At 42.7% G+C, this 25,226-nt stretch overlaps 4 protein-coding genes across 6 annotated transcripts in view; 3 read left to right on the top strand and 1 right to left on the bottom strand.

Annotated features, from left to right (window-relative positions):
- Nucleotides 1-3,868: 3,868 nt before the first annotated feature.
- Nucleotides 3,869-5,723, top strand: MAGOH (mago homolog, exon junction complex subunit). The gene is made up of 5 exons (XM_075097600.1): nt 3,869-4,025; nt 4,182-4,240; nt 4,359-4,469; nt 4,770-4,852; nt 5,436-5,723. Exons 1-5 carry the CDS (start codon nt 3,938-3,940, stop codon nt 5,533-5,535), a joined length of 441 nt encoding a protein of 146 aa, XP_074953701.1. The 5' UTR covers nt 3,869-3,937; the 3' UTR covers nt 5,536-5,723.
- An 819-nt stretch (nt 5,724-6,542) lies between these two features.
- CZIB (CXXC motif containing zinc binding protein) lies at nt 6,543-13,872 on the top strand. 2 transcript variants are annotated; one of them, XM_075097598.1, is made up of 8 exons: nt 6,545-6,833; nt 6,910-6,993; nt 7,675-7,731; nt 8,465-8,546; nt 9,036-9,067; nt 9,493-9,570; nt 12,760-12,825; nt 13,627-13,872. In XM_075097598.1, the coding sequence occupies exons 1-8, from the start codon at nt 6,828-6,830 to the stop codon at nt 13,702-13,704; spliced, it is 483 nt and encodes a 160-aa protein (XP_074953699.1). In that variant the 5' UTR covers nt 6,545-6,827; the 3' UTR covers nt 13,705-13,872. The 2 variants fall into 2 exon arrangements, with proteins under 2 accessions (XP_074953700.1, XP_074953699.1); XM_075097599.1 differs by lacking the exon at nt 6,910-6,993 and having other exon boundaries at nt 6,543-6,833.
- A 1,773-nt stretch (nt 13,873-15,645) lies between these two features.
- On the bottom strand, nt 15,646-22,453 carry CPT2 (carnitine palmitoyltransferase 2). Its single transcript, XM_075097595.1, has 5 exons — nt 22,324-22,453; nt 21,366-21,446; nt 21,143-21,249; nt 17,587-18,891; nt 15,646-16,658 (listed from the first exon to the last, which is right to left on the bottom strand). The coding sequence occupies exons 1-5, from the start codon at nt 22,431-22,433 to the stop codon at nt 16,327-16,329; spliced, it is 1,935 nt and encodes a 644-aa protein (XP_074953696.1). The 5' UTR covers nt 22,434-22,453; the 3' UTR covers nt 15,646-16,326.
- SLC1A7 (solute carrier family 1 member 7) overlaps nt 22,434-25,226 on the top strand; it is a 57,817-nt gene continuing 55,024 nt past the window's right edge. Inside the window, exons 1-2 of one of the 2 annotated variants that reach the window (XM_075097597.1) lie at nt 22,434-22,919; nt 24,156-24,384. In XM_075097597.1, the coding sequence (XP_074953698.1) occupies nt 24,244-24,384 (141 nt within the window). In that variant the 5' untranslated portion in view covers nt 22,434-22,919; nt 24,156-24,243. Of the gene's footprint in view, nt 24,385-25,226 lie in introns of both variants that reach the window. The other variant, XM_075097596.1, reaches the window with a different exon arrangement.

Below are 25,226 nucleotides of genomic sequence, written 5' to 3' on the forward strand. Positions count from 1 at the left end.
TTTCTTAGCACTACCTGTAAATGTTAAAAAAGCAATTGGTTAGCTATTCTGTATCAGCAGGACTCTTCTACTGAAGGGTCAACTTTTAGATATTTTATAGAAAGGAAATTCATAAAGAATGCAGAATGCAACTGTGACTATTCAAACCCAAAGATATGAAAAATAATGAATCCTTTTTCACATTTATATAGCTACTGCCAAAAGTCTGTCTAAACCCAGGAAACTATGGCCAAGAAATCAGTAATTTTTAACCACCTATTTTAATTATGAACAGCCCTTTGAGGTTCCAAAATAACACACTTTTTTTGAATTAATACACTTGGGATACTATCTATAGCCAGTTAAATTGTGAGAGGACTGGAGAAAAACTCAGACATTTTACCAGAAAGGTGCCATAGTGACAGGATGATAGACAGGTAGGTTTATTGTGATGGGAAAGATATGGGGACCTTTGATTCAACAGCCCAAGCTGCTAAGCCCAGCAGGACAGGCATGATTTTGTCCCAGTCATTTAGAGAAACTCACCCTAGAAAAACTTTCTCGTCAGATGCCCAGGTCTTGCAAGGCTTCCGAGTGGTAGCTCCCATCTGTTTACATCAGCTGGTGCTTTGCTAGTTTTAAAGAATTAGAACTGTATTAACTGATCGGTTTCAAGATAACATTCCTAGAAAAGGACAATACTATTTAAACAAAGATTCACACCGTACATGGAGTGGCATTGAAAGCACGTCTTACTGGATAGACAGAACAGCAATGAACCATGTCAGCTCCTCTAAGTGCTAGAAGTGGACAGACAGTAACAGAATAAGGCAGTATTACCACACCAGATCTTTTTTGTATGGAAGAATTCATGAAGAAGGAATGGAATAAAAAGACATGTAAGTGTTTCATCCTTAAATGCTGTGAGAGACTGCAACTCCAATTTTACTTTTAACAGGAGAAAAGGACTCCTGACATTTCCTGCAAAACACTAAGCCTCTTCTTATGCATACACTTAGGACTATTATGCAGAACAGGCTAGCCACTAACTTTTCTTAATTCACAGAAACCAAGGTCTTTCTTACCATGACCGCTCTAGTGGAGCAGGAATATGGCATCCAAAGAGACTGAATGGTAGGAAGCTGCAAACCAGAGGAGTCTGAGGCTTACAGAAAGTCATTCAATGGGATTAGTGTAACATCAGTCTTCGTTAAACAGGCATGAGCGTAGTATGTGAATATCTTTCACATGTGCCAGTCACTTAACCATGAGAAGCTAAACTGAAGTAAAGTAGACATAAATCCTGGCAAAGCACATATGCTAACTTCCTCATGCAGGCCAGCTTTCCATTACCGTTCTGACATTGCCTCCTACCATCTCAGCTGTGAACAGAAAACACTCATGTATGTTCTGAAGTCAAATATATCTTCCAGTCAAGCCTGCACAGATTTAATATTTCCAGTATTCCTAACCATAATGTAAATGCAGGAATAAAAGTGATTTAACATTTATTTTAAAATTTACATTCTTAAACCTCTCTTCATATAGTGATACTTCAAAAAAAAAAAAACCCTTTACAGTTTCTTTAGTGAACATCTTTAACCTAACGTTATTTCAGTTCGTCAAACTTCTGCCTTGTTTCATTAACACCTTCTGAGGTGCTTCTGTGGAGTTTCCTTCAAAATGAACCATAATTCTGATTTTCTAATAGAAAAAACTCTAACTGCAAAAGATGTCTTCACTTTTGTAAGGACATCTGGCAGAACTCTGAAGATGTCATTCTATTAACTTCTAACTACAGGTAAGGATTAAATTTACTCCGAGCAAACACAGTACAACACAGCACGTCACATGCCACATCATACAGAACAATCAAACCACAACACAAATGCAATGAGTACTGCCATATTAGACTTAAGAAAAAGTGCTCTACTTCATCATTTAGCTGAGTTGTACATATTTAGTTTTTAATCTTTATTCAAAACTAGATTTTTCCAGACTATTAATCTGTGTTCCTCAATATCCTCCAATTCCCTTGGGAAAAGAACATAAGAAAAGCTGTCTAACTTAGGCAGAGGAGAAGGGGCTTGACCTATTACCACACAGTGAATGACATTAGGAGTCCATTATCTGTTCAAGAGTGAGCCTTAAATATTTCACCTCCCTCTACCTATCTTTTTATTTTCTTCTCTCACTCTTGGTGAGTCTATAATAAACTGTTCTTTATTTTGTGTGTGTCCAGTGAATAGTGCCTTTAGGTCCAAGCAAAGAGTAATTTAAGTTAAATGAGACAAAGATGCAATTTCTTTGCCTCATTATTTTAATCCAATGAGTCCTAAAATATATCCAAAGTAGCTATTTAACCCTAATTTATCAGTGCCTAGAATTAAACATTCATAGTTTTCTAGAAAATTACTGTATTGCCTCTCACTGCAATAATTTCTGTTAAAAAAAATCAACCACTAATCCCAACATTTTTTGGCTTTGCCTGTACTAGTGAAGGCTTAGAGCTCCTACAGAGTCAGAAGAGGAAGCTAGATCACAAAACATACAGGGCTCCTGAAAAACAAACTGAAGCCGAATCTGACCAATCCGAGGAGGGTTTAATCAGTTTACATATGAATTAGGTCCAGATGTGGACACCTAGGGCTTTCCTCCACCCAGAGTTATCTGAGATCAAAAGGTTTATTTGATTATTTACACAATACCATACCAAAGGGCATGTTATTTCCAAGAAGAGGTTAGATCTGGAAGCAGTTCCGCTATTTCTACTCAGTTCATAATAGTAAATATTGCCAAATTTAACCTTGCTGTAACTGTAAAGTAAGCAGAGTGAGCTTCATCAGCCCTGCACTAACAGCCTACACCTGGGATGTGACCCAGCACCACCTACATGAAATCAAGTTCATCAGCGTAAAATCCATTTTCAGCCTACTCCGCAGTACAAAATGTCCCCCCATTCAGCATCCTCAATAAAAAGTGTCCTAGTGATCAGCACAAAAGGTCCCCATTTCTAAATTATTTCAGAAGGGAATATTTTACAAAAGGGCATGTCTCCCGCTATTTCCTTTCTCTCAGCGGTTCCCAAAGAGCAAAAAGGTAGACACCACCACCAGTCCACCTACTGTCGAACTTCAAGCCACCACCGATGAGGCTTGCCTGACACCCCAGCACCAGTGACGAGGAGGCACAGGGGCGACTGGCTGCGGGGAGCCCAAACCCGGCCCAGGTTACTGCCTTCGGCTGGGGGAGGCACAAACCGCTTCAAATTCTAGCACTGCATGCTAATGTCTGGACCCGCAACAGAAGGCCAGCTGCACCTCATTTTTCCTTTATTACTGCTATGTCTGAATATTACAAGAAATCTTTTATTAGTAACAAGTGAGTAATTTTCCCAAAATTATGGGAAAGCAGTGAGGGGTTTTGGGGCAAAGCACGCGCGTGCCCTCGCTGAGGGAGCGAGCGGGCCGGGCTGTCAAACCAACACTGGCGGGCTGGGCCGTCCCATGTTCCAGCGGCGGCGCCCACGCCACCGCCACCACACCTGCAGCGCGGGGGAAACGCGTGTGACAGTCACGCACCAGCGTGACTTTCTTCTGTCAAACACTACAAATACTCCTGCGAGAAAACCGCTCTGCGTCGGCCGATGGGGCACCGGGTACCCGGGGCGAGCCGCCCGCCCAAGGGCTGAGCCGCTGCCCTGGAGAGGGGGCGCCGCCCCTCACCCGTGCCGCTCCGAGCCGCGGGGGGACCGGCGGCCTCCCGCTGGGACTTCGGCCCGGCCCGCCTCCCCCCGCCGCCAGAGGGCGGCCGCTACCCCCTCTGTTGACGTTGACGTTACCGCTCCGGCTCGCGGCAGCGGGCGCTGCCGGCCAATGGGAGTGGGAAGCACGCCCCGCCCCGCCGTGACGCGGCTGCCCCGCGCCGCCGGGGTGCATGCCGGGGCGGCGGCGGGACCATGGCGAGCGACTTCTACCTGCGGTACTACGTGGGGCACAAGGGCAAGTTCGGCCACGAGTTCCTCGAGTTCGAGTTCCGGCCCGACGGTAAGGGCGGGGCGGGACCGGGGGGTGCGGCGGGGCCCGCTCTCCGCTGCCGGGGAGAGGCGGGTGCGGGCCGGGGGCTGCCGCAGAGTGGAGCGGAGCAGTGCCCGCCCAGCGCTGCCCTGGCGGGGGTTTTAACGCCCGTCCTGTCTTCGCCAGGGAAGCTGCGCTACGCCAACAACAGCAACTACAAGAACGACGTCATGATCCGAAAGGAGGTACGGGCGGGGCGGGGCGGGGGTGCCGGCGGGGCCTGCCGCCGGGGCGCGGAGTGACCGCGGCAGCGCGCTCGGTGCCGCTCGGGGTTCCCGTTTCACGGTGGAATGGTGTTTGTAGGCGTACGTCCATAAGAGCGTGATGGAGGAGCTGAAGAGAATAATCGACGACAGTGAAATCACAAAAGAAGATGATGCTCTGTGGCCTCCTCCCGACAGAGTTGGTCGCCAGGTTGGTGTATGGTGGCTTCCCTAATTGCTGGTTTCGTTTTATGTGTTAGCTCATTAGAAACATAACTGAAGTTTTTCTTCAACTCAGTACTTTCTAGCCAAGAGGGAAACAAATACTGTTTTAAAACCTGAACAGCACCTAAATGGCAATTTAGTCGTGGGAATTAACATGATCCATAGACCTGCTGTGTTCAACACCTCTGTAATAAAGATGGAAAAAACATCATCCTAGTACTTAAGTATTTCTGTAACTAACACCGTAAAGCAGTAGTTTGAATTACCATAATCTTTTATTTTTCAGGAGCTTGAAATAGTAATTGGCGATGAGCACATCTCCTTTACCACATCAAAAATTGGTTCACTAATCGATGTAAATCAGTCCAAGTATGTACTCTGCTTTTTTATGATGATGTCTTTATGTAACGACTTATATTAGAACTTGCTGATTAGTAGATACTTGCATTTTATATCGTTCCAAAATACAAATCAGTTCCTGGGGTCACAAGTGCATTGTGTTCCAGTGTAACATACCAAATGCTTTTAGACTGTGGCATTAGGTGCTGTATTTTCAGCCTCATTGAGCAGCTACCCTTACTGTAGGAAACCCTGCTAGCTGTATTTGGAGTCTGAACTGAGCCGTCATTGGCCTGTTCCCACCAGTGTCTCTGGGAAAACCAAGATCTCTGTATTTCACCTCAGCTGAAAAGGCTGTGTATCATGGTTTTTAAATTCAACAGGATGTTACTACTTGCTTTCATGATAAAAATACACATTTTTATTAACACTTAAAGCATGCAAACTTGGAGCACCGAATGTAGAATGAAACAAATCTGTTAATGTCTAAGAGACCTCTGAAAAGCCTGCATATGGCTTTGTTGGTTTTTTAATAGGTTAGTTCTATAAGCTGCTCTCTTAAAACACCAATGTAACTTTTTTTCCCCCCCCTTCCTTCTGTTGTGCACTGCAGGGATCCAGAAGGCTTGAGAGTGTTCTACTACCTGGTCCAGGACCTTAAGTGTCTAGTCTTCAGTCTTATTGGTCTACACTTCAAGATTAAGCCAATTTAAGCCAAACAAACTGAAGTTTGTATTGTGGTGTCTGGGGGGCGGGGGCGGCGCAGGGAAGAATTGAAAGTCCTTGTACTTTTTGGCCTGAAGCTTTTATGTATGTTAGAATGGTTTTTTGTTTTGTTTTTTGTTTGTTTTTTTTTTTACAAACTGTCAGTGACTGCCTCAATAAAATGGTGATATCTGTATTTTATAATTTATAAGTTCTGGTGAGAAACTGACTTCTAACACTTCTTTTATCATGGTACTTTCAGGGTGTGTTACTTCTCTTGTATCACACAAAGCTGTATTTCACTTCTCTATGCATCTGTACAAAATGGGATTAAGTCTGGCTCTGTGAAATGAAACTTTTGCTAGCTGTCAAGATAAACTTTTGTTATCCCAAGTTGGATATTCTGTTGGCCAGATCAGATGTGTAAAACAACTGAAGCCCTGACTCTGTACATGATAATAGGTTATAGCAAAGACACGCGTCAACTTCCTGACACTGCTGCTGTGACTGACCGTTTGCCTTCAGAGCAGAAGCAGATGACACGGCACCTGGGAGTCTTCACCGATACTCCCATCCAGCTTTAGAAAAACTGAATTTAGAAGCAATGTAGAATGTATTTAGTGGAGTTCCAGACTAGCAGATCTGTTGTGCAGAACTGAGTAGGAGACTTAGAGGACAAGGGTGTCTCAACTGCAAAGTGGTAGTTGTCATAAAGCACTGTGGGAGGCCCCCCACGGCACCTCTGCCAAACTGCACTCTTGCTTTCTCCAGCACCTCTTTGTTTTTCCTAAATCAGTAGCCACTGCGAGTGAAAAAAAAAAGATTGTGCTTAAATGATGTGAAAAGGTAAAAGCATCTAACCTCTATTACCCCTGCTAGCACCTTCTGCTTTTCCTCCTCTCAGGCGCCTTCTGCCTTTCCCGCCAGCGCCCTCCCCGCACGCACGCCCCGCTTTCCCAACAGCACCGCTCCGGTTTCACCGCCGGAGGCGGCCGCCCCTCTCCACGGGGCCCAGCCCGCCGCGCCTCTCGCCCCGGTCGCCATCTTGGCTGAGGGCAGCTGCAGCTTCATCTCGGCTTCACCCCGCCAGGCGGCCGCCAGCTTGGCTGAGGGCACCAACGCAACGCGGTGGAGGGCGAAAAAAAAAAACCCAACCCAACACTAAAAACACGCAGGAGCGGCTTGAGACCCGCAGCTGCTCCCGCGAGAGGCGGGACGGGGTTGAGGGGGGGCCGTCACGGGAGTAGCGGTAGTGCGGCGCCTCCGCCGCGCCGTCAGCTGCCGGGCACCCTGCGAGGCCATGGGGGTAGGTAGGGGCCGCGGCCGAGCCGGGTCGGGTCGGACCGAGCTGAGGGCCTCTTTCGCTGCCTCTTGCCTTGCAGAGGATCGGGCTGCAGCTGCGCGCCACGCTGGAGAACATCACCCGCCTGCGGGCCGAGGGGGAGGACTTCCGCTGGTACCTCAAGGTGCGCCGGCGGGGCGGCCTCGGGGCGCCGGCAGCGGGAGCCGCCGTTCTCGGCGCCAGGGGCTCTCGGACCGTCCGGGAGTGGGGAGGCGACGCTCTCGGCGCCAAGGGCTGTTGGACTGTCCCGTGGGGCACCTGGCCACGAAGGCCTGCGGTGTTCAATGTCACTTCGCTCAGCTTAAAAGGCGATGTGGCTTTTACCACGCAGTGCCAGCAGCCTGCTACAGGAGCAACGAATGTCATGGTATAAGTGTATAGGCACATATACATTAGCACATACATTACATTGTACATTAGCTTGCGATAATGAAAAGTCTTAAATTCAAGCGTTGGTCAGTGCCTCCATTGGTGAGGTGGTCAGTAATCCAGTATCCACTGGGAGGTAACCCAGGTAAATGGTGAGATGCGCTATCTCCATCTTTTATTTCGTGACCATGTTTTGTAACAGGTTTTCCACCCAACACGCCAAAGGGCAGACCCTCTGCGGCGGGTGTACCCACCGGGTTGAGTCAGCTCATGGGCTGTCGCAATAGGCAGCGCCTCATACTTGCTTCTGGCTCCTTTCAGCTGTGAAACAGTGGGGTTTGTGAACCTGGGTGCCAGGGGCTGTATCAGCCCCTTCAGCTTTTTAATGCCTGATTACTGACAGCTTTAAATTCTCTGATTTATGTTTGTTTTTCAGCTGAAATGTGGGAACTGTGGTGAAGTTTCTGAAAAATGGCAGTATCTGCGATTGATGGTACGTTTCCTGGTTGTGACCTGCAGCAGAACAAAGAACAAACTTGCCTCCTACGTGCAAGGGACATTGGCATCAGGAATGTGATGACTTGCACTTTAGACGTAGTATTTTAGTAGCTATATTTATTCAGGAAAAGCTGTCATATTCCATATTAAAAAAAATATTTGGAGACTGTTAATTGAATGGTGACTGTTGGTGACAAAATATTTACATCTGCTTTGAAAAGCTGTGTTTTTGTAAAAATATCATTTGAAAACAAATTTTGAAGTGATACCAGAATAAGGTTGTGCCTGTAGTGTATTTTTATGATGCTGATGGAAACTTTGGAGAAGTTCAAGGTTAATTAACTATGCTAAATTACCATTTGGAAACTGAAAAAGCAGAATAAAATTTGTCAGGGATAAGAGAAGGTTCTGTTCTTGGGAATAATCATCTCTCTTTGTTGCATACTACTGAATAGTAAGAATGTACTTTGAGGAATTAATGGAACATGCCTAAACGGACAAGACATAACTGCATTATTCACTGTTTTAGGTCTAGAACAGAATTATTCTTAGATAACCATACCTTTCCAAATTATAGATCTCTCTATTTAAAAAGAAAGCCTTCTTATTGCAATATTTTTAAAAAGTTAAAGACTATTGTTGTAAAAACTACTTTACCTTTGCAGAGGTTTCCAGTGGCTCAGCTAGAGTGCAGTTAAAAATTATGTCTGTATTCTCATGGTTTTTAGGACAGTGCTCCCCTGAAAGGAGGCAGAGGAAGTGCCACTATGGTGCAGAAATGCAAGCTGTGCTCCAGGGAGAACTCCATTGGTATGTGCTTAGGAATTAAAGAGACATCATCCATTTTACACCTTTCCTCCTCAGTTCATGTTTTAGTCCCCATTTTGCTTGACACTGTTTGTAAAGAGCATTCACCAGGGATTTTTTGCCTTGTACACTGGTGCTTGAGTTCACAACAGGTACATACTTGTCATCATGCTCATGAAGGAGACAGCAAGGCCTCCTGGTGAGTTCAGGTTTCTGCATGAACAAAACTCATATCCGTAATGTCATTTTACACAAGCGTGCGATTTTTTTCGTATTGGTAGAGAAACAAAGTGGTGTAATGTAAACTTCACAGGAGACGTGAGAAAAATTGAATTCTTTTTGAGGGCCAACTGCAGGATTGTGCTTTTACTTTGTTTCTTTTACTTTGTATAAGGAAAATTCTTTGAAAGAAGCAGCTGATGCTTGGTTTGTGCTGAATAAAACTGAGGACATAATGGCACTCACTTTTACACTTCTGATTTTTTTTTTTAGATATTTTAAGTCAGACAATCAAACCTTACAACGTAAGTTTGTTTTTGCTTTTATATGACAAGTGAAAGATAAATAAGCATTAATATTACTTTGAGTTTTTGCTTTATTATCATGTTCTTCTTTCAAGAACACAAGAAGCTGGTATCCTCCTCTGACACAAAATTCTCTGGTAGGTTCCTGCACACAATCGCAAGTGTAGAATAATCTGCGATACATTGCATGTCACTCAAATTACAGGTGATATAATACCCATGTTAGTTTCCTTTTGAAGGCTTCCTTGTGGCAGATTAAGAAATTCTAGTTAATTTCCACCTATTAAATGAGCCCTAGGATTTTGCTGTCACTTGGGACATCAGAGTTGATCGTACTGTATTTAAAGCAATTCATTCCCAGACTAATGCTTGTCACTGTCTTTCCCTATTAGATGAAAACTAATGGTATTCTGACTCAATTTTAGGCTGAAGACAGTGAGAAATTCAAAACAATAGTGGAGTTTGAATGCCGAGGTTTGGAACCGGTTGACTTTCAACCACAGGTGAGTTCTTATTTGTGATTTGTTTCTCAGTTTTTAAGAGCACTTCTTATAGACTCTAGAGTGACAAAATGCACACTATTTGAAATGGCACTGCTCTTCCTGGAACATCCTAGACCTTCCCAGTTTTCCATCTTTCTTCTACTTCATTTGACTCAAAAAAAACCCAAACAAACAACCACAAGCAGCTAACACTAACAGCTCTGATATTCTTTGTGCCAGTAAAATCTAAAATTAAACACGCCTTGGAGCTGTATTCAGATTGCCTTACAGGTGACTCAGTGCTGCTCATCTGAATTCATTTGAAAGGTCTTCATTGCGCAGGTTATTGCAAAAGACAGTCTTCCCCAAGGGGAATTGCGAGAGTACATAGCTAGATGGCCACATTCAGGAAAGCGCCGCTTTGCTTCTTGGTATGTTAGAGTAGATGAAGTTCACATTATGAACAGTCTTTAGTACATGGCCTCTAAAAAAATCAAATTTTCTTTGAGATTTGACATGACCAAAGCCATAGGAAATTAATATTGGCATTTTTTCATTTGAAACTTGATCAGACAAAGACTGAAGATCAAGAGTGGTTAAAGACTGTTGCAAAGCACATGTCAAGGTCCAGAGTTAAAGGATTTCTTTAGAGCCAAGCCAGTCTTCAGTGATTCATTTGCTTGTGCATGGTCATGCTGTATGCAGGCTAACTCCCTACTATATTTAACCTATTATTCCAGTCGGATTAGGTGTAAATAGACTGACAAATATAAACCTGTCTTATCCTTCCCTCAGACTGTGACACTATGCTAAGAAAGAGACCAAAAAAGCTGGTCCTACAAATAATTCGGTATAAATAAAATGACCAAATCACCAAAGCAGTATGCTGCAGGAGGTCCTTCTCTGTTTGTTTATTTAAGTGCAGCCTATCTTTTTGAGGAACAGGATGGTTATTAGTTTATTCCTGTTTGAAAGCTTTGCAGCCAGATGTAGGAACTTGCAGTTCAAGAAAAGCTGTATGAGACTACAAAATTTAGATGTTTAATAGCTCTGAATCAAAGCTGTCAATGTTATTTTTATCTGCAGAACAAAGACCTCACAGCTGTAATAAAGCTTTTAATTTAGTAGTATCAGTTTGGTCTGTGCACTCTATTGGAGAGTACACTTGAATCCCTGAGCAGATATTTCAGTGAATTTTCTGATGCCTAAATGAGTAAATATATAGACTTCTGCAGTTCTAAACAATTCTATAAACTGCTTTATATTTGACATGATCCAAGCCAGCCTGGCTTCTCAACAACCTTAGATCTGGCTTTTGATTAGCACCAAACAGCATAGGGCCAGAGCATTACTGTATTTTCTTTGTATTTTTTGATAGACATAATACAACCATACCTGAAATCAATTTAGAGTGGCTTAATGCTTGCATGTCTTATTTAAATTACAGTATTTTTTCTCAAAAGAATCACTTGAGTCTGAAAGAGGAGAAAGTATCCTTTGATTCTCTGATATAAGCCCTCTTTTCCTACCTAGTAGCAGCAACAAATTCAAACCAGGTACTTGTGTGTTCTAATAAAGGGCAAGGACATTTTTTTTGCCTCAATTATCTTTCATGTTTAATGAGGTCTCATTGTAAAATTTCTCTTAAAACTCTTTAAGCTTCTTTGCTTTGTGGCAGAACCAATAGCTTCATTGGTAACAACAGTGTGACAATTCACTGTGTTGTAAAGTCAATAGGCATTTTTGCTTCTTCGGTGCGTGTTTGTGCTTTAGCTGTTGGTGCTTCGCCAGTCAGCAGAGGGCAGACAAGTCACCGCATGTCCCAAACATGAAACGAGTCTCTGCTTTTAAGGCCAAAGCTGTTAAAAATGCAAATCCCGCTGAGTGTCTGGCACAGAAGTTTGTCATTCCAGTCACATGGCTTCTTTTATCTTGGAGGGCTGGTGAATACCTCCAAGTGGCAAATGCAGGGCTTCTTTTATTTTTCTAATGTTTGTTCTATACTGCAGCTCTGCATTTTTGTCCCATAATGCTGATCTTCCTCTCTACCCCTAGCAGTTCCCTTGAGATGGGCTTCTGACAGTTATATAAAGCCCCTATTCACACTGTGCCTTCCAGATAGCTCTCCTGTTGTTACATCTGCTACACTCCATGGTTTATTTAACTCCCAAGTGCTTAACCTTCCCTTCAAATCCTGAAATATTTTAAAATCACATGGCTTACTCCAAACATTCTTACACAGTTAAATGTCTCACTGGCACTAGTGGGGATTTCCTTATCAAAAATGCAAGTGTAGACCTCTTGCAGAATACCAGGAATAAACTACCTTTGCTTTTTAACCACTTTTTAATAAAATGCAGTAGTTAGAAATGGCAAAGTAAGAAACCCTCCTGTATGCTACAGAGGTGGCTTTTTTGAATTTACTTTTAAAATAAAACTTAATTTACAGCTTGGTAACTGTGAACCCTAAAATGAGAGCGCTGTTCCTATAGAAGATAAAACAGAACACCTTGTTCTTGTGCTATACCCCACCAATACACTACTTCCTTCCTAGTGCTAGCCTTTCCTCCAACCCTTTAAAAACAGCAACAGTAATGACAGTGAAGAACTGTCCCCTTTGAAATGACTGTTTGGGTGTACTAAGCTGTCCATTCAGCCAGCTGATCCTCCTTTCACATAAAGCTTGCTAGTCTCTTCTGTACCTAAATCCAATACAGACTGCTTCTTCTCTAGTGTCTTGCATTCTGACGATATCTAAGCCAAAACTATTAACTCTCTTCACATTTTCTTTCTATTGTGTTGTTGCAGTGTAAGTTTATCACAAAGCTATTTTATACCTAATGCCTGTATGGATTCTGAACAAAAACTAAAGCTATTAGTAGTTGGATGCTGCTACATAAACTTAGAAACTCAGGTTCGACATTATCTAGAATACTTGAAAATACCTTTTTGGCAGGAAAAATAGAGGAGCAGTGTTCCTTCATTTTACTCTTGTGGTTGCTTAGACTGAATTTTCCCAACTCACAAAGAAGGTCACAACCTTATACTGACCCTTAACCAGGAAAAAGCTTGACCACTCTTTCTACCTAAGTTAAAAGAAATACAATAAAAGTTTGTGCTGAGTTACTTTCTTTAAACATGTTTCAATGATCATATTTATTGTTTTCTTGGTACAAGTTATTCTTAAACTTACTGCAGATGTGTTTGCAGGCAGGGTTCGCTGCTGAAGGTGCAGAATCTGGCACACCTTTCAATGACATAAACTTGTTGGAAAAGGTATGTTGTCTTAGTTTCATTAGTAAATCTAATTAGCTTTCTTTCCCTAAGTCACTAGTCCAAAATACACATCCTACACATGCAAGAGACTAGTTTTGCTCTTTCATGTAGGCACAGGAAGGTCATAGCTGGAGAAACTAAATCAACTATGAACAACCAGCATTACTAACAGTGTCATTTTAGAAGTATGCATTTGATAGCTTAGCAGCTGACAACTTTTAAGTCACTGAGGAATTCCAGAGAGCAAACACCTGGAACACTAAACGGCTGGGGTTATTCAGAGTGGTGAACTGATTTTTCTATGAAGATGCCTGCACTTTTTCCTGTGTACAGAGATATTAAAAATATAAAGACACTGTCCTTCAAAGCTCAGGATAATGACTCCAGCATTGCAAATCTTCCTTGGCTGTGAGCAAGAATCTCAAGGTCAAATCTGTTCCCTGGTATCCTACTTGGCAGGGATCTGCTTGTCTGCTTACCCAACTACGGTATTGTAAATGATAGATAATCCTTTCATCTGCCGTGGTTGCTGTCTTGTCCACTGTAGGCTGTGGACTATGTATGGGGGGGGGGGAAACATTGCTCAAACACTGAGACTGAAGCCCATTTAATTTCAGGTCATCGCTCTTGCTTCTCTCAGGTATCAGAACTTAGCTTAGTGACTTAGCACAGTGCTTTCCACAGAAATCTAGACCTAAACTTTGAGTAAGGCTTAGTTTCAGTTTGAATTCCAGTCTGTGTTTTAGACACTCTTGCATTCTATTCTCTGTGACTTATACTGTGAAATCTTATTTCCTATAGGATTGGAACGACTATGACGAAAAAACAAAGGAATCTGTTGGAATCTATGAAGTTACCCATAAATTTGTAAAATGCTGAAGTACATACCCCTAATAAATCCTGATGTGCTTATTAATGAAGTAGCTGTAACCATCAGAGGTGCAGTTTTCTCGGAGCTACTTTTCACATGGCTGTACTTCAGAAACAGAAACCTAAGCTGTACTTACTGTCCCTGGGACATCCTAATTAAATATTTTCCAGAGAGCACTTTTGAGATGGCCTCAGTACAAACTGAAAATAGTATACATGCTTGACTAACTGTGCCATTTTCTTATTTTTGTCTTTTTTGGGGAATATATGTGGTTGCGATGGACCGTAGCTTAACTAACGTATCAACAGTAGCTACTTAGACAACTTACTCCCTCACAGTTTTTAATAGCCTATCACCAAGAAGTACCCACATTTGATTCTCTAACGTAAGCAAGGAAGGTCTTTTCACTCACCATTCCTATCATCAGGAAATAACTGTGAGTAAAGGGACGGCATTAACTGTTCAAGCAAAAAGCTATGTCTTTAATAGCTTTCTGCCAGTTCAAGTATAGGCACTGTGCTGGTTTTGGCTGAGAAAGGGTGAGTTTACTGAGAATGTTTAAAAACATGACTGCTGTTGACACACACATAGCTGTCACATCTTCTGAAAATCTGAGTAAATCTCACCTGTAGTTAAAGACAGACTTTTTACTTCTTCGTAAGTGTGCTCACAATCTTGCCAGCTGTTTTCATGTTTTTTCTTTCTTTTTAAAAAGAACACCAATTGAAAACACAAACCCCCCACACCTTCTTTAGTGAATTTCATTCAAAGGCTTTTGGTCTGATTATTGTTTCCTGATACATTATTTCCTTCACCCCCCCAAATGATCACCTTCCTTTCTTTGTTTACATGAGCAAGAACAATCATAGTATGTTTTAAAGTATGTTTTAAAATAATCCTTTTCAACTGCAAAATAGAACAGCACATTACAGGCTGCAGAGGAAACAGCCCTGACTAGAAGTTTATAAGCCATTGGACTTACTTATTTAAAGCATGCCTCTTCCCTTCCTAGCACTTGTATTTCATACTTCAAGACATAGTATTGCTTACACTTAACTGTGATAAAATAAAAAGACACTGGGAGAACCTGGACACTAAGATATCCAAAGGATGAGTACAGGCAAGTAGGTTTCTGAGCCTCTGAACTTCATCTGTCATATCCAACCAACATGCTCAGACCTTATGTTCTGCTAAAACGTTTGGCTGTCAGGGTCACAGTGAGCTGTGCTGAAAGGCATAACTGCATTAGTTTTACATAGCACTGCAGAAGCAAGCCCTATGGTGCTATTCAGCTCCAGAGAAAGACTCATCTTCCCAGAAGAAAAACGAGTGGAAGATGTCAGGGTTTAGAAGCACCTTCAGCTTCTTGACTGAGAAAGGCCCCTTCCCCTTTTCGTACCACCCACTTTGTAGCTGGCAGAGCCCTAGCTGTGAACAGCACACAAGGAATTGTCTGCATCAGTTGCATCTCGCATTCACAGCATCACTTTTACTGATGTCTGTGCTCAACCTCTCCTGCAATCCCTTCAGAGAGTTCTGAGAAGTCTGTCTTCAGAACTTCTGCAACAAGTCCCAATGCATTAAAGATGCAGCTCTAGGCACTAAGACTCTGGCATTGCTACAATAAATGACATCGAAAGTTTTAGCTGATAGAACAAGGAAACAGGAAAACATTCTGTTGAGGTTACTATTCCACAGTAAGATGATGTTTGGAAAGAGTGAACCCCAAAAGGTAAAGTTCAGTGATTCTCCTTTTTTAAGGCACAAGAGCACAGGTTTACGTAGTGAAACAAAAGCAGATTATTGAACAGATTTCACTTATGGAAGGGGAGAGCCAACGCTGCAGTATGCTTTCAGCAGTATTCTTTTCCTTTTTAAGAAACATGAGCTACTGATAAAGGGACTACCCATAATGTATAATTTTGATACAGCAATAAAAGAACTTCATGGTTATTAATAGATAGCTTTATTACCACAGTCTTTTCCAGTCAATTTAACAACACGGTGATTGCAGGTTACTTAAAGCCTCCCACTTGGTTTTTTGTTTCTCAAAAAGCTGTTACAAGGGAGAGGTGTCAAGCAGTTGAGGCACAATCAGTTCCAAAATCGATTCAAGTTTAAAGAAAAAAACCCTAACTTTTAATGTGGCAAGTTAGTAAGCAAGCCTACTGCAAGAGTGCAAATGTAACCACTCTTTCATATTTAAAATTACTGCATATATGTTTTTAAAATCAAACAGCTAAAGAGTTAGCTGAAGAGTGTATCACAGTGCTGTTGCCTGTCTGAACACTCCTGGAACACAGGTGTTCCGAGTTTGTAAACTCAGTAACAGTGCTTTTTATTTTATGTGTTTTAAGAACACATGGATCTGTTGGAACAAATGGATCTGTTGCTTAATTTTGGCATTGTGAATGTTTGTATTTCCTGAAACATGCATTCAAGGTCTATAATTCATTTCTTTAAAATAGATGCAAATTTCATAGTGAATCTCACAGTATTCAAGTTGAATGAAGATAGATGAAGCCAATTAAGCTGGGCAGTCTCAGCCACATTGAACACTGATTAATATGCCAGTGAGACATGGTCTGCATTTTGTACTGCAACTGTCAAGTGTTCCAACATTTTTATGTCTAACTACTGATTTTCTTGCCCTTTAAAACATTAAAGATATCTTCTAGTGACTTGTATATACACTGAAGGTATTCTTTACCATTTCTAGCTGGGTAAGAGGAAACATTACAACCTATCCAATCATCATTTACCTGATATCCTACTCCAAAGCCATCAGACACCACTGGGCCAAACCCTCCTAATTGCACAGCTGGGCTCAACAATGTGCTTGTAGAAATGATGTTGTGATTAAGCCGAGCGTAGGCTTGGTCTTGATAGAAATCAGGTAGTGCAATACCTTTGGATAAGGCTAAATAGCGCAAGCCAAAGAGATGTCGGTCAAATCCCTGACCTGTTAAAATAAAAAGTATTAGAGAGATGTCTAATTTTTGTGGGAAGTTAACTCACTTATTTTCATATCACATTGTTTTTCAGTCACAAAAGAGGAGGTCTATAGAACTGGGTTCTCTTCATATTACCAGGAATCAATTTTCAGAACCCAGACATTCTGCACTTTTAATGCACATATCCTAGGGAATGAAGGGCTTGCTGTTTTACTGCTAGTCTCAACCAGGAATCATCATTGTAAACAAAAGTGCAACGTTAACAGACAATTTCAATAATATATTGCACTCTGATTAACTATTTATCTGAACATATCCAGGCTGTTTCAAACAGAGAAAGGCTTTCCTAAAATTTTTGAATCTAAGGAGGAAAAGGATTGTGCACCAACAAGAGGAGGAAAAGTTTAGACTCTATGGCGTAATGTTCAACAGTCAATTCTACTGAAACAATACAATAAGTTATGTTTCTGGGAAGGACAATTCAAAAGAAAGCATTCAGAAAAATACCAGGAGTAGCACAGCCAACGAATCCGTTTGATTTGGATGTTGTTAAAGCCTTTATGCCCTGCAGGGATAAGACACTAACTCCTCAGACGTAAAGCCAAAGCTCTTGGTTGCCTTGAGGAGCACAACATGCACTAAGTATTTATCTCATTTTCAAACAGCCCAGCTGCTATAAGGGCAAAAACTAAAGCATAAAAAATTCTCAACATGTTAACAGTGAAGTGGGAAGCACACAGACATTCTCCTCTATGAAGAAACAAGTCTTAGAGAACGCGTTATAAACTGCAGCCTTCTGCTCCTGTTTTTGTCAAGTTTACATTAACATTGGACTTCTATCAAAATTAAATTGTTTAGCTGTGAAGTAAACATTTACAGCAACCTTCATAGACATTTTAGTGCAAAAGCAAGTGTGTTTGATATATTTTTACTTACCCATAGCAGCTTCTTTTGTCAAACGGCCATGGTATTTTGAGCACTCCACTATCAACTTCTGAAGCTCTTCCGTGCTATGTTTGGACAGTTCCCTGACAAAAGCTTCCGAACATTTCTTTGTATGGATAGAGGCAGGACGTATTGTTTCTGTACGACCATGTTTGAAAGCTGCAGTACTACAAGACTCATATGTAGCAACAGTCTGATTGTATTGTCGAAGGAAAGCCATCTGGAAGGCAAGCTGAACCACAGCATCTGGACTTACCTTCTTCTGCTTCAGAAGGTCCTTGCCCCCTTCATGGAACTGAATCAGATTAAGAGACAATGCTTCTACACTGGCATCAAATTTCTGTTTGGCTTTGGTGATTCCTGCTTTTAAGGCATCGTTCAGCTTAAAGTCAAGTTTCCGTACTGCTCTAGAAGAGTCTACTGAAGCAGGCTGGGACTGGGGGCTGACAGCTGGTGCGTTGGTGCTATCTTTAAAAACCTCATTCTGGAACCTAAGCACAGCCACACCATCTCCCCACGAATGTTCAAAATTAAGTCCTGCAGTGCCATCCTTAGTTATGATAAGATTAAAGGATTTGTCATACCAGCGGTTAGCACCATCTCCATGCAACATAGTGTGGGACAAGTGCACAAAGTCTTTAATGGGAAAATCATCTAAACTTAAACAAAACACCGCAGAGTCTACTTTCTGAAGAGCTTCTTCATTGCCACTATCCAGTAGATTCTTTCTCAGCAAGGCCCATGTATCTCGGTTTTCAGTGGAGAGGTAGCCAAGAGGGAAGGCTGGGGATGAACTGTTGTCACTAAGGATGTATTTCAAGTGTGCTTGTATTTCTGAAGGCTTCAGCATATTTCCATCTCTATCAATAACATCAAATACATAAAAATTCCCATTTCTCAGTACCAATAAATGTTTTGCATTTTCATCTGTGTAAAGCTCATCTCTGTTGAGTTTAGGCAGCCGTGTAGAATTGAAAAGCCTGAAGTATTGAGACATATCTAGGGGGTATGCATTGACCATGTAGGCACCAAACCAAGAAAGTGAAGAAGGCACAAATCGGATAATTTTTTTGAAGATCTCAGTGTCACTTTTTTCCGGATTGAGGTGAAAAACCTCTGGTTCAAGATAACCAGCCCTGAAGGTCTTCATAAAACGTAAAGCAGAAACAGTGATGTTCGTAGCTCGTATGAGCTGATTGTTATATTCAGATTTCGGATCAGGATTAAAAGACATAAATGGATTAAAATTCAAAACAACAGGTTCACGTGCTTTTAGGTACATGTCAAACCAGGGACCTGAAAATGTAGAGTTGAAAAATATGTCAGAACATAAAAGCAGCTGACTGAGTCAGACCAGAGGTTCATGTAGTCAATATCCTGCTTCCAACAGCTATCATGAATAAACACCTCTTGAAGTGCATACAAACAAGACAAACCTATGCAGTAATTCCCACAAGCATTCTCCCAACCTCCAATTATGAACAAAGGTACTGTTGGCTAACTGTATAAATACTGTATTTGGAGCAATCCATATCAAGACTGTCCATGTCATCACCAACAAGAGCCAATTCCCATGTTTTCTGTATGGCTCAGTGATAAACCCTAACTCCTGTGACCTATAATGCAGCTCCCCAGCACTATATTTTGGTGCACACCTCACATTTGGATTGGAACATGCCTCTACCTTTACCGTAAGCTAGTAATTTCTGCAACTCTCTGTAACTGAGGGCATGCTTCTCTTCAGAACCACCTTTATTTCTGATCCAGTGTTTCCCTCATTCCTGGCAGCACTCCTCCATCTACATTTGCTGTCTTACATTTCCATCTCCTTCCTCTTTCTATCCACTAAAATGACCAGCACAGGGCAAAACTCTTGATACTGTTGCATTACCATCAGTCTCTCAAGGTGGCAGGTTAGAGTCCCCACGTTACAGGGGATCGTATAGTTATTCTTCAGGGCCCAGAACTGACTTCGGAAAGCAGAATTATATTGGATACCCACAGGTCTTTTAGACAGTCTGTCAGTGTATCAAGAAGCATGAATGTGACCCAAAGGTTTTGTGCTTGCCAAAACCAAGGGAACCAATCATAGCTTTAAAAAGTAGTCACAACTTTATATGCCTCATATGCCTATGAGTCAACGAAAATCCAGGGTGCATAGGCAGACAAGGGATTTCTTAAGTAGGTTCTACTGCATCATCATCAACTTCAAACGCAGCAAGCAAGATATTGCACACTGACTGGATGCAAAGGAAACAAATGCACACCAACTTCATCTCAAGGCAGCTGATGTATTAAAAATTATTCCAAGCCTGGATCAGTCCCAAGTAGAACCTTCTAGCTAGGCTGTAAGAAGGGCAACAGGTAACTCAAGGACCTAAGTTACAATTTTAATTCCAGGTTCTCACAGGTGAGTAACTAGCATTCATCTACAGTTTTAAAACCACATCTGTCATCATCACATAGCCTTTTAACCTTGGATTTGAAAGTTGAGGGTGGAGGCAACTATACATACTTTCAGAAACCAATTTCAAGTGGAACAAGTCTTTTATGAGGCCTAAAAAAGAATAATAACTGAAGAAAAAGGAATACAAACACCCAACAGTTCACAGACACAAAGCAGCATGATTAGTGTTGGCAAACACCATAAAGCGACCAGTTATAACCCCAGATGTTGTTCCAAGTGAATGGAAAGTAAAAGACAGGAAACAAAACAGCAGCTTTTGTGAACTAATCTGGTATTCTCTACAGAATTTGTGGTAGCTAACACCCTTATAGGTAGTCTCAACAGATAGCAAGGATAAAAGTACATTTGCTGGGCAACATGCAAACTTCTACTTCCATAGGTATCTGAATGTTTCCACCCCGTTGCTATCCATCCAATACTTTCATGAGCAAATACTTGTATTTGGAAGTCAGTAGAAGCAATAAAAAGGAATAATAATAATAAAAAACAATATACATACTCCTCTCTTAATTTATTTTTCTTTATTCTCATCATCTTGTTTCTGACACTTCTTTTCTTTTGCTCTTTAAAAGAATATGGTTTTGTAGTTTTGGGGGGTTTTAAGCCCAGAGCACTGACCACTGCCTCCCAAAGCTTAGTCATATTCTCTGACCCCTCCTCAGCATTCAGTTTTCTTGCTGAATAACTTGCAATTATTTGAAAATTATTGCTTTAGTTTCTCTAAGGGAGTCACCAGTTAAGCTCCTCTATTAACCCAAACATAAATAGGCAGCAATGAAAAAAAGAAAAAAGATAAACCCTGTAAACTCAAATGTAAATACAGTAACTCAGGAAAAAAACATTTCTCCAATATCCATCTATCCAGAATTCCAGTATGTACAAGTTAAATGATGGGCATTCTTCTTTCAACCAGAGACTCGGAATTTGCTCAAATACAGTCGCAGGTAGTATTCACAGCATGTTATTCCAAATCTATAGGGTATAGAACTTAAGCTTCAGTCTATTTTATTTGTAGCATTATGAGCTGTTATCAAGCATGATGATCTACAGACTCCTTCTATATCCAGTAGGCCAACATACCTGTGATATAACTAGTATGCTTGTTCTGATTGTCTTGAGCAACCAGTTGCTCATGCAGCTCTCTTCCAATTCCCTTTTCAAACTGATGAGCAAGTTCTTCAGTTTTCCTACAACAGAATCAGTAGCGTCAAAACGCTGTCACAAGGCATGTTTTTTTATATGTAACACTTAACTTTGAAGCAGTACATGGTAACTGCAATATGTGTGTCTTGTTTGTCCATACCTGAATTGGTCATCAGTTAAAAGTGGTTTCTGGGCATTCAGATATCTCCTGATTGTATCTTCTAGTTTGGGAACTGGCAGTCTGAAGGAAGGGGAACAGAGAGACATGCACTTTATGAGCAGTGGTACTAATGAAGCCCGAGTTTCTGACACAGTAGTGTCTCTTTGCCTCCCCTCTTCCCTTCCTTCCTTATACCCCATATTATCCAAACGGCTCATAAGTTTCTTGTGGAAGATGAGATGAAAGGGAATAGATGCACATATGTCATCACAGCATAAGGTTCTCAGAAAACAAGGTAGAAAAACAACTTGACTGTCTTGTTATAAAGGTATTGCAGTGAAGGGTCTTAATACCTTCCAGGGAATACAATGGAGTGACGAGCAGCTATGCAGAAGGAAGGTTTAGTGTGGCAGCCACTCCTCCATCGGGACCTCCCTTCACTGCTGGGTGCTGGACATCTACCCTTTCTTGCAAATTTCCTGATCTTTGTCATCTTCCTCTCAGCCGAAAGATGAAAATGCTCTTCTTACCACAAAATAATCCTGTTACACTCGCGGAGGTTACTTTGCAACCTGCTGGGATGTTTCAGTAGTAGGCTTATAGTCATACTCGCGCTTTAAAAAAGTAAAACCATTCCCCTCCACCGTGACTTAGGAAGAGTACATACAACAAGAAGCCAGCAGCACACCCCGAGCGCGGCCAGAGAGACACGGGAGGGAGGGCACCTCCTCTCTCCTTACGGCGGACTCCCCGGGGCCGCCGCCCTCTGCCCGCGCCCGCCCGGAGCCAGGCCCGCCGGCTGCCCTGGGCAGCCGCCCCGGGGCTGGCAGCGAGCGAACTCGCCGGAGGACGCTCACTCCCGTCCTTGCCCCGGCCCCCGCCCGGCGGCGCCTCAGGAGGCCGCGGGACGGGCGGTCCCGCAGGGCAGGGCAGGGAGCGGAGCGGCGCCCCGCCGTACCTGGGCAGGCTTTTCTGGTAGTGCATGGTGGGCACGATGCTGCGGTGCAGGTAGTCGCCAGCGCCCACGCTACTGTAGCCCCGCCGCAGCAGCAACTGCCGCGCCGCCATGATGCCCACCTCAGAGGCCGCCTGGCGCCGCCCCCCCGCTCCCCTCCCCGCCGTCCCGGGGCCGGCGGGGGCGGCCGCCGCCACCCCGCCCAGCTTCCCGGGCGTGCGGTTGAGCGGCTGCGCTCCTTCCGGCGCTGCGGAGTGCCCGGACCGGCTCGGGAGGAGCCCACTCCGCCCGGCGGCGAAGCCGAGGCGGCGGCGGCGGCTCGGGCCCTGGCGGCGCGGTCGCACCGGCGCGCCGGAGGAAGTGGGGGTTGTTCCCCGAAAGCCGCCGGGAGAGGAGGCGGGCGGGGGGCGCAGCCAAGTGGTGGCCAGGCCCCGCGGCACCGAGAGGTTCCCCGAGCCCTCCCCGCCTGGGCGGGCCTCGGGCGGTGCCGGCGCCCCTGCCCCTGCGCCCCTGCCCCGCGCGGCCTTCCAGGGCGGAAGGCCCCCGCTGCAAAGCTGGGATTGCAGCTAGCGTGGAGGTCGACGTGGTTTCATGAAATGGTGTTTTATTATTATTTCATTTGGAAAGTATACTCGGTGCATGCTGTGGAGGCAGAAAAGTTACCTGGTATTAGAAAATGCCTGGAGTGGGACGGTGCAGCAGTAGTTCAGTCCTCTTCTACATATGCATTAATGACATTTTTGTGATCCTCTTGTTTTGACAGTGCTCCTGTTCAGCATATAGACTCCACATAATTTTCTCTTTTTTTTAGTGTGTGTCCCTACATCTTACTGACCATACAGCGTTCAAAGCATTGAGGTCCTGCCTCCAGGGAGAAGAGTTTAATCTCTCATGAGCTTTTTTACTCATATATGAGCATGTATCAACAAATACTGTATTGCAGTATAAAATCTAATATTGTAAACACACAATTTCGTTGTACCATATGGAATATTTTCCAGAAAAACACTGATTAACCTTAGAATAACCCAGGAACTACAGAAATGTTTCGGTAGGAGAGCATGGTATGGTGAACAGTTATGGCAGTGTGTCTTTTTATCAGGTACTTGCCAGCATAAAAATCAGTGTTGGGATTGAATGCAGACACAGCAAAGGAAAGGAAAGCAATCCCTGTGGCTTAGTCTGATAATCCTCTGAAAGTAAATTGGCCCTACTCTAATCAACATATTGGTTGGAGAAAAAGTGAAATTACTTCGCTTCCAAGATAATAAATGCCAAATGCCAGAAGGTCTCCTTGCATATTTCAGTAGACGGCTATTTTCTGTTCAATACATGTCTCTTAGGCTACTCCTGCAGCCCTTTTGTCACCATGAAAACAAAAAACCCAACCCTGCTTTAATTAATGAAGTTCAGTTTCACCTAGCTTGCCCTGCTGTGATAGTCCAGTTCAAAATGTTACCTGCTCTGCCCTTTTGAAAAACTGTGGTAACATTGCTTTTACCCATTTGAATGCATGACTCACACTGTTGCCATTCTAGGTTTGGATGTCTAGACCCCAAACTGGGGAGACCCTAACTCGCTCAGCTACCATCTTTCTCCCAGGAGTGTCACTTTGTTTTGAACCAGTCTTGTTTTAGAATTACTACTGCATTCTGTTCTAATTTTCCAGAGCCCCCTAATCTTCTTCCAGGCTCTTAATGATGTAGTCGATAATAGGATTGTTGGTATTAATTTGGAACAATAATGCCAGCTGCCTGCTTGGCGGCTATTGGCAGAGGGGTGACCTTGCAGGTCAGCTAAGCAGAACTGGAAGTGCTTTGATCTGATCTATACAGAGCTAGATCTGTCCACCCAAACAAGAGGAGCGAGTGAATTCTCTCTCCATGGGATGCTGATTCTTCTCCAAAGAGCACGGGGGACAGCATGGCAGTGGCTTTTGATGCAGTCCTCGCTCGGATCAAGGATGTTTGTAAAAGAAATGGTTTGCTCATTCTCTCGGTGTTGTCAGTCACCATTGGCTGTCTTCTGGGATTCTTCCTGAGGACCAGACGGCTCTCCCAGCAGGTATGTGTGTCATGGCAGTGTAACGCTACAGGGAAAACACCGTACTTACGTAACAAAAGACACAGCAACTTGCCAGACTTAAGGATGGACTTCTGAAGATCAAAAGCACGTTGTGTGTTTGTTAAATTTGTTTAATTTCATTTGTTTGTTAATCTACGCTGTTCCTTGGGTCTTTTCACACAATCTCAAAAAATACATTTGCAAAAGGTTCTGGTCTTTAAGTAACCTAGTAAGTCTAGCATGAGCATATTATAATGTTGCAAGTATGGCTAATAATAGTGGGTGTTTAAGCTAGATGAAATGTAGCATCTAATATAGACCTGCTAAAAACTGGTAGTGCAATATATTAATTGGATTTTATATTACTTTGGAACATGTACGTCTAAAGAAAACACTGGGAATATTTTTCATCATCAGATGTACAGAGGTACAGATGTTTATATTACACCAATGGTATTTTGTATTAATAAATTTGAGACTTCCCATCATTAACAGGCCATGTTATTAAAGTCACTTGGGGAATTCTCCTCCCGCACACTTCAATGAAGCGCTTTAAAGGTAATCGTTTCTTTCTGCTGCAGTAGTCAGACAGGATAGAGAGAGCAACATGCATCACTGAATGCATTGTTTGAGCACAAAATATAAATCTCAACTAAAAAATACGGCACTTAGTAAATGTGACTAAACTAAAACAATTCTTTGTTCTGCTACTGCCAACTGCAGTCTGAACATCTTTTATGTCCCAGCAGTACCTTCATACACATCTAGCAAAACACACAAAATGCAGAATGAAGAGACCAATTAAGAGTAGTCCCCAAGAGACGGCGTATTTAATTTTTGTC

This window comes from Phalacrocorax aristotelis, chromosome 6 (assembly GCF_949628215.1).
Source record: "Phalacrocorax aristotelis chromosome 6, bGulAri2.1, whole genome shotgun sequence".
Classification (NCBI taxonomy): Eukaryota; Metazoa; Chordata; class Aves; order Suliformes; family Phalacrocoracidae; genus Phalacrocorax; species Phalacrocorax aristotelis.

Excerpts from the sequence above, each read along its gene's own strand:
- CPT2 (XM_075097595.1), bottom strand. The coding sequence starts at position 22,433 with ATGGCGGCGCGGCAGTTGCTGCTGCGGCGGGGCTACAGTAGCGTGGGC. Across the intron at positions 18,892-21,142 it reads GCATACTAGTTATATCACAG|GTCCCTGGTTTGACATGTAC; the intron begins GTATGTTGGCCT and ends CTACATTTTCAG. Across the intron at positions 16,659-17,586 it reads GACAAAAGAAGCTGCTATGG|GTCAGGGATTTGACCGACAT; the intron begins GTAAGTAAAAAT and ends TTATTTTAACAG.
- CZIB (XM_075097598.1), top strand. Across the intron at positions 6,994-7,674 it reads ACTTCCGCTGGTACCTCAAG|CTGAAATGTGGGAACTGTGG; the intron begins GTGCGCCGGCGG and ends TTTGTTTTTCAG. Across the intron at positions 9,571-12,759 it reads CGGTTGACTTTCAACCACAG|GCAGGGTTCGCTGCTGAAGG; the intron begins GTGAGTTCTTAT and ends ATGTGTTTGCAG.
- MAGOH (XM_075097600.1), top strand. The coding sequence starts at position 3,938 with ATGGCGAGCGACTTCTACCTGCGGTACTACGTGGGGCACAAGGGCAAG. Across the intron at positions 4,026-4,181 it reads GTTCGAGTTCCGGCCCGACG|GGAAGCTGCGCTACGCCAAC; the intron begins GTAAGGGCGGGG and ends TGTCTTCGCCAG. Across the intron at positions 4,241-4,358 it reads ACGTCATGATCCGAAAGGAG|GCGTACGTCCATAAGAGCGT; the intron begins GTACGGGCGGGG and ends TGGTGTTTGTAG.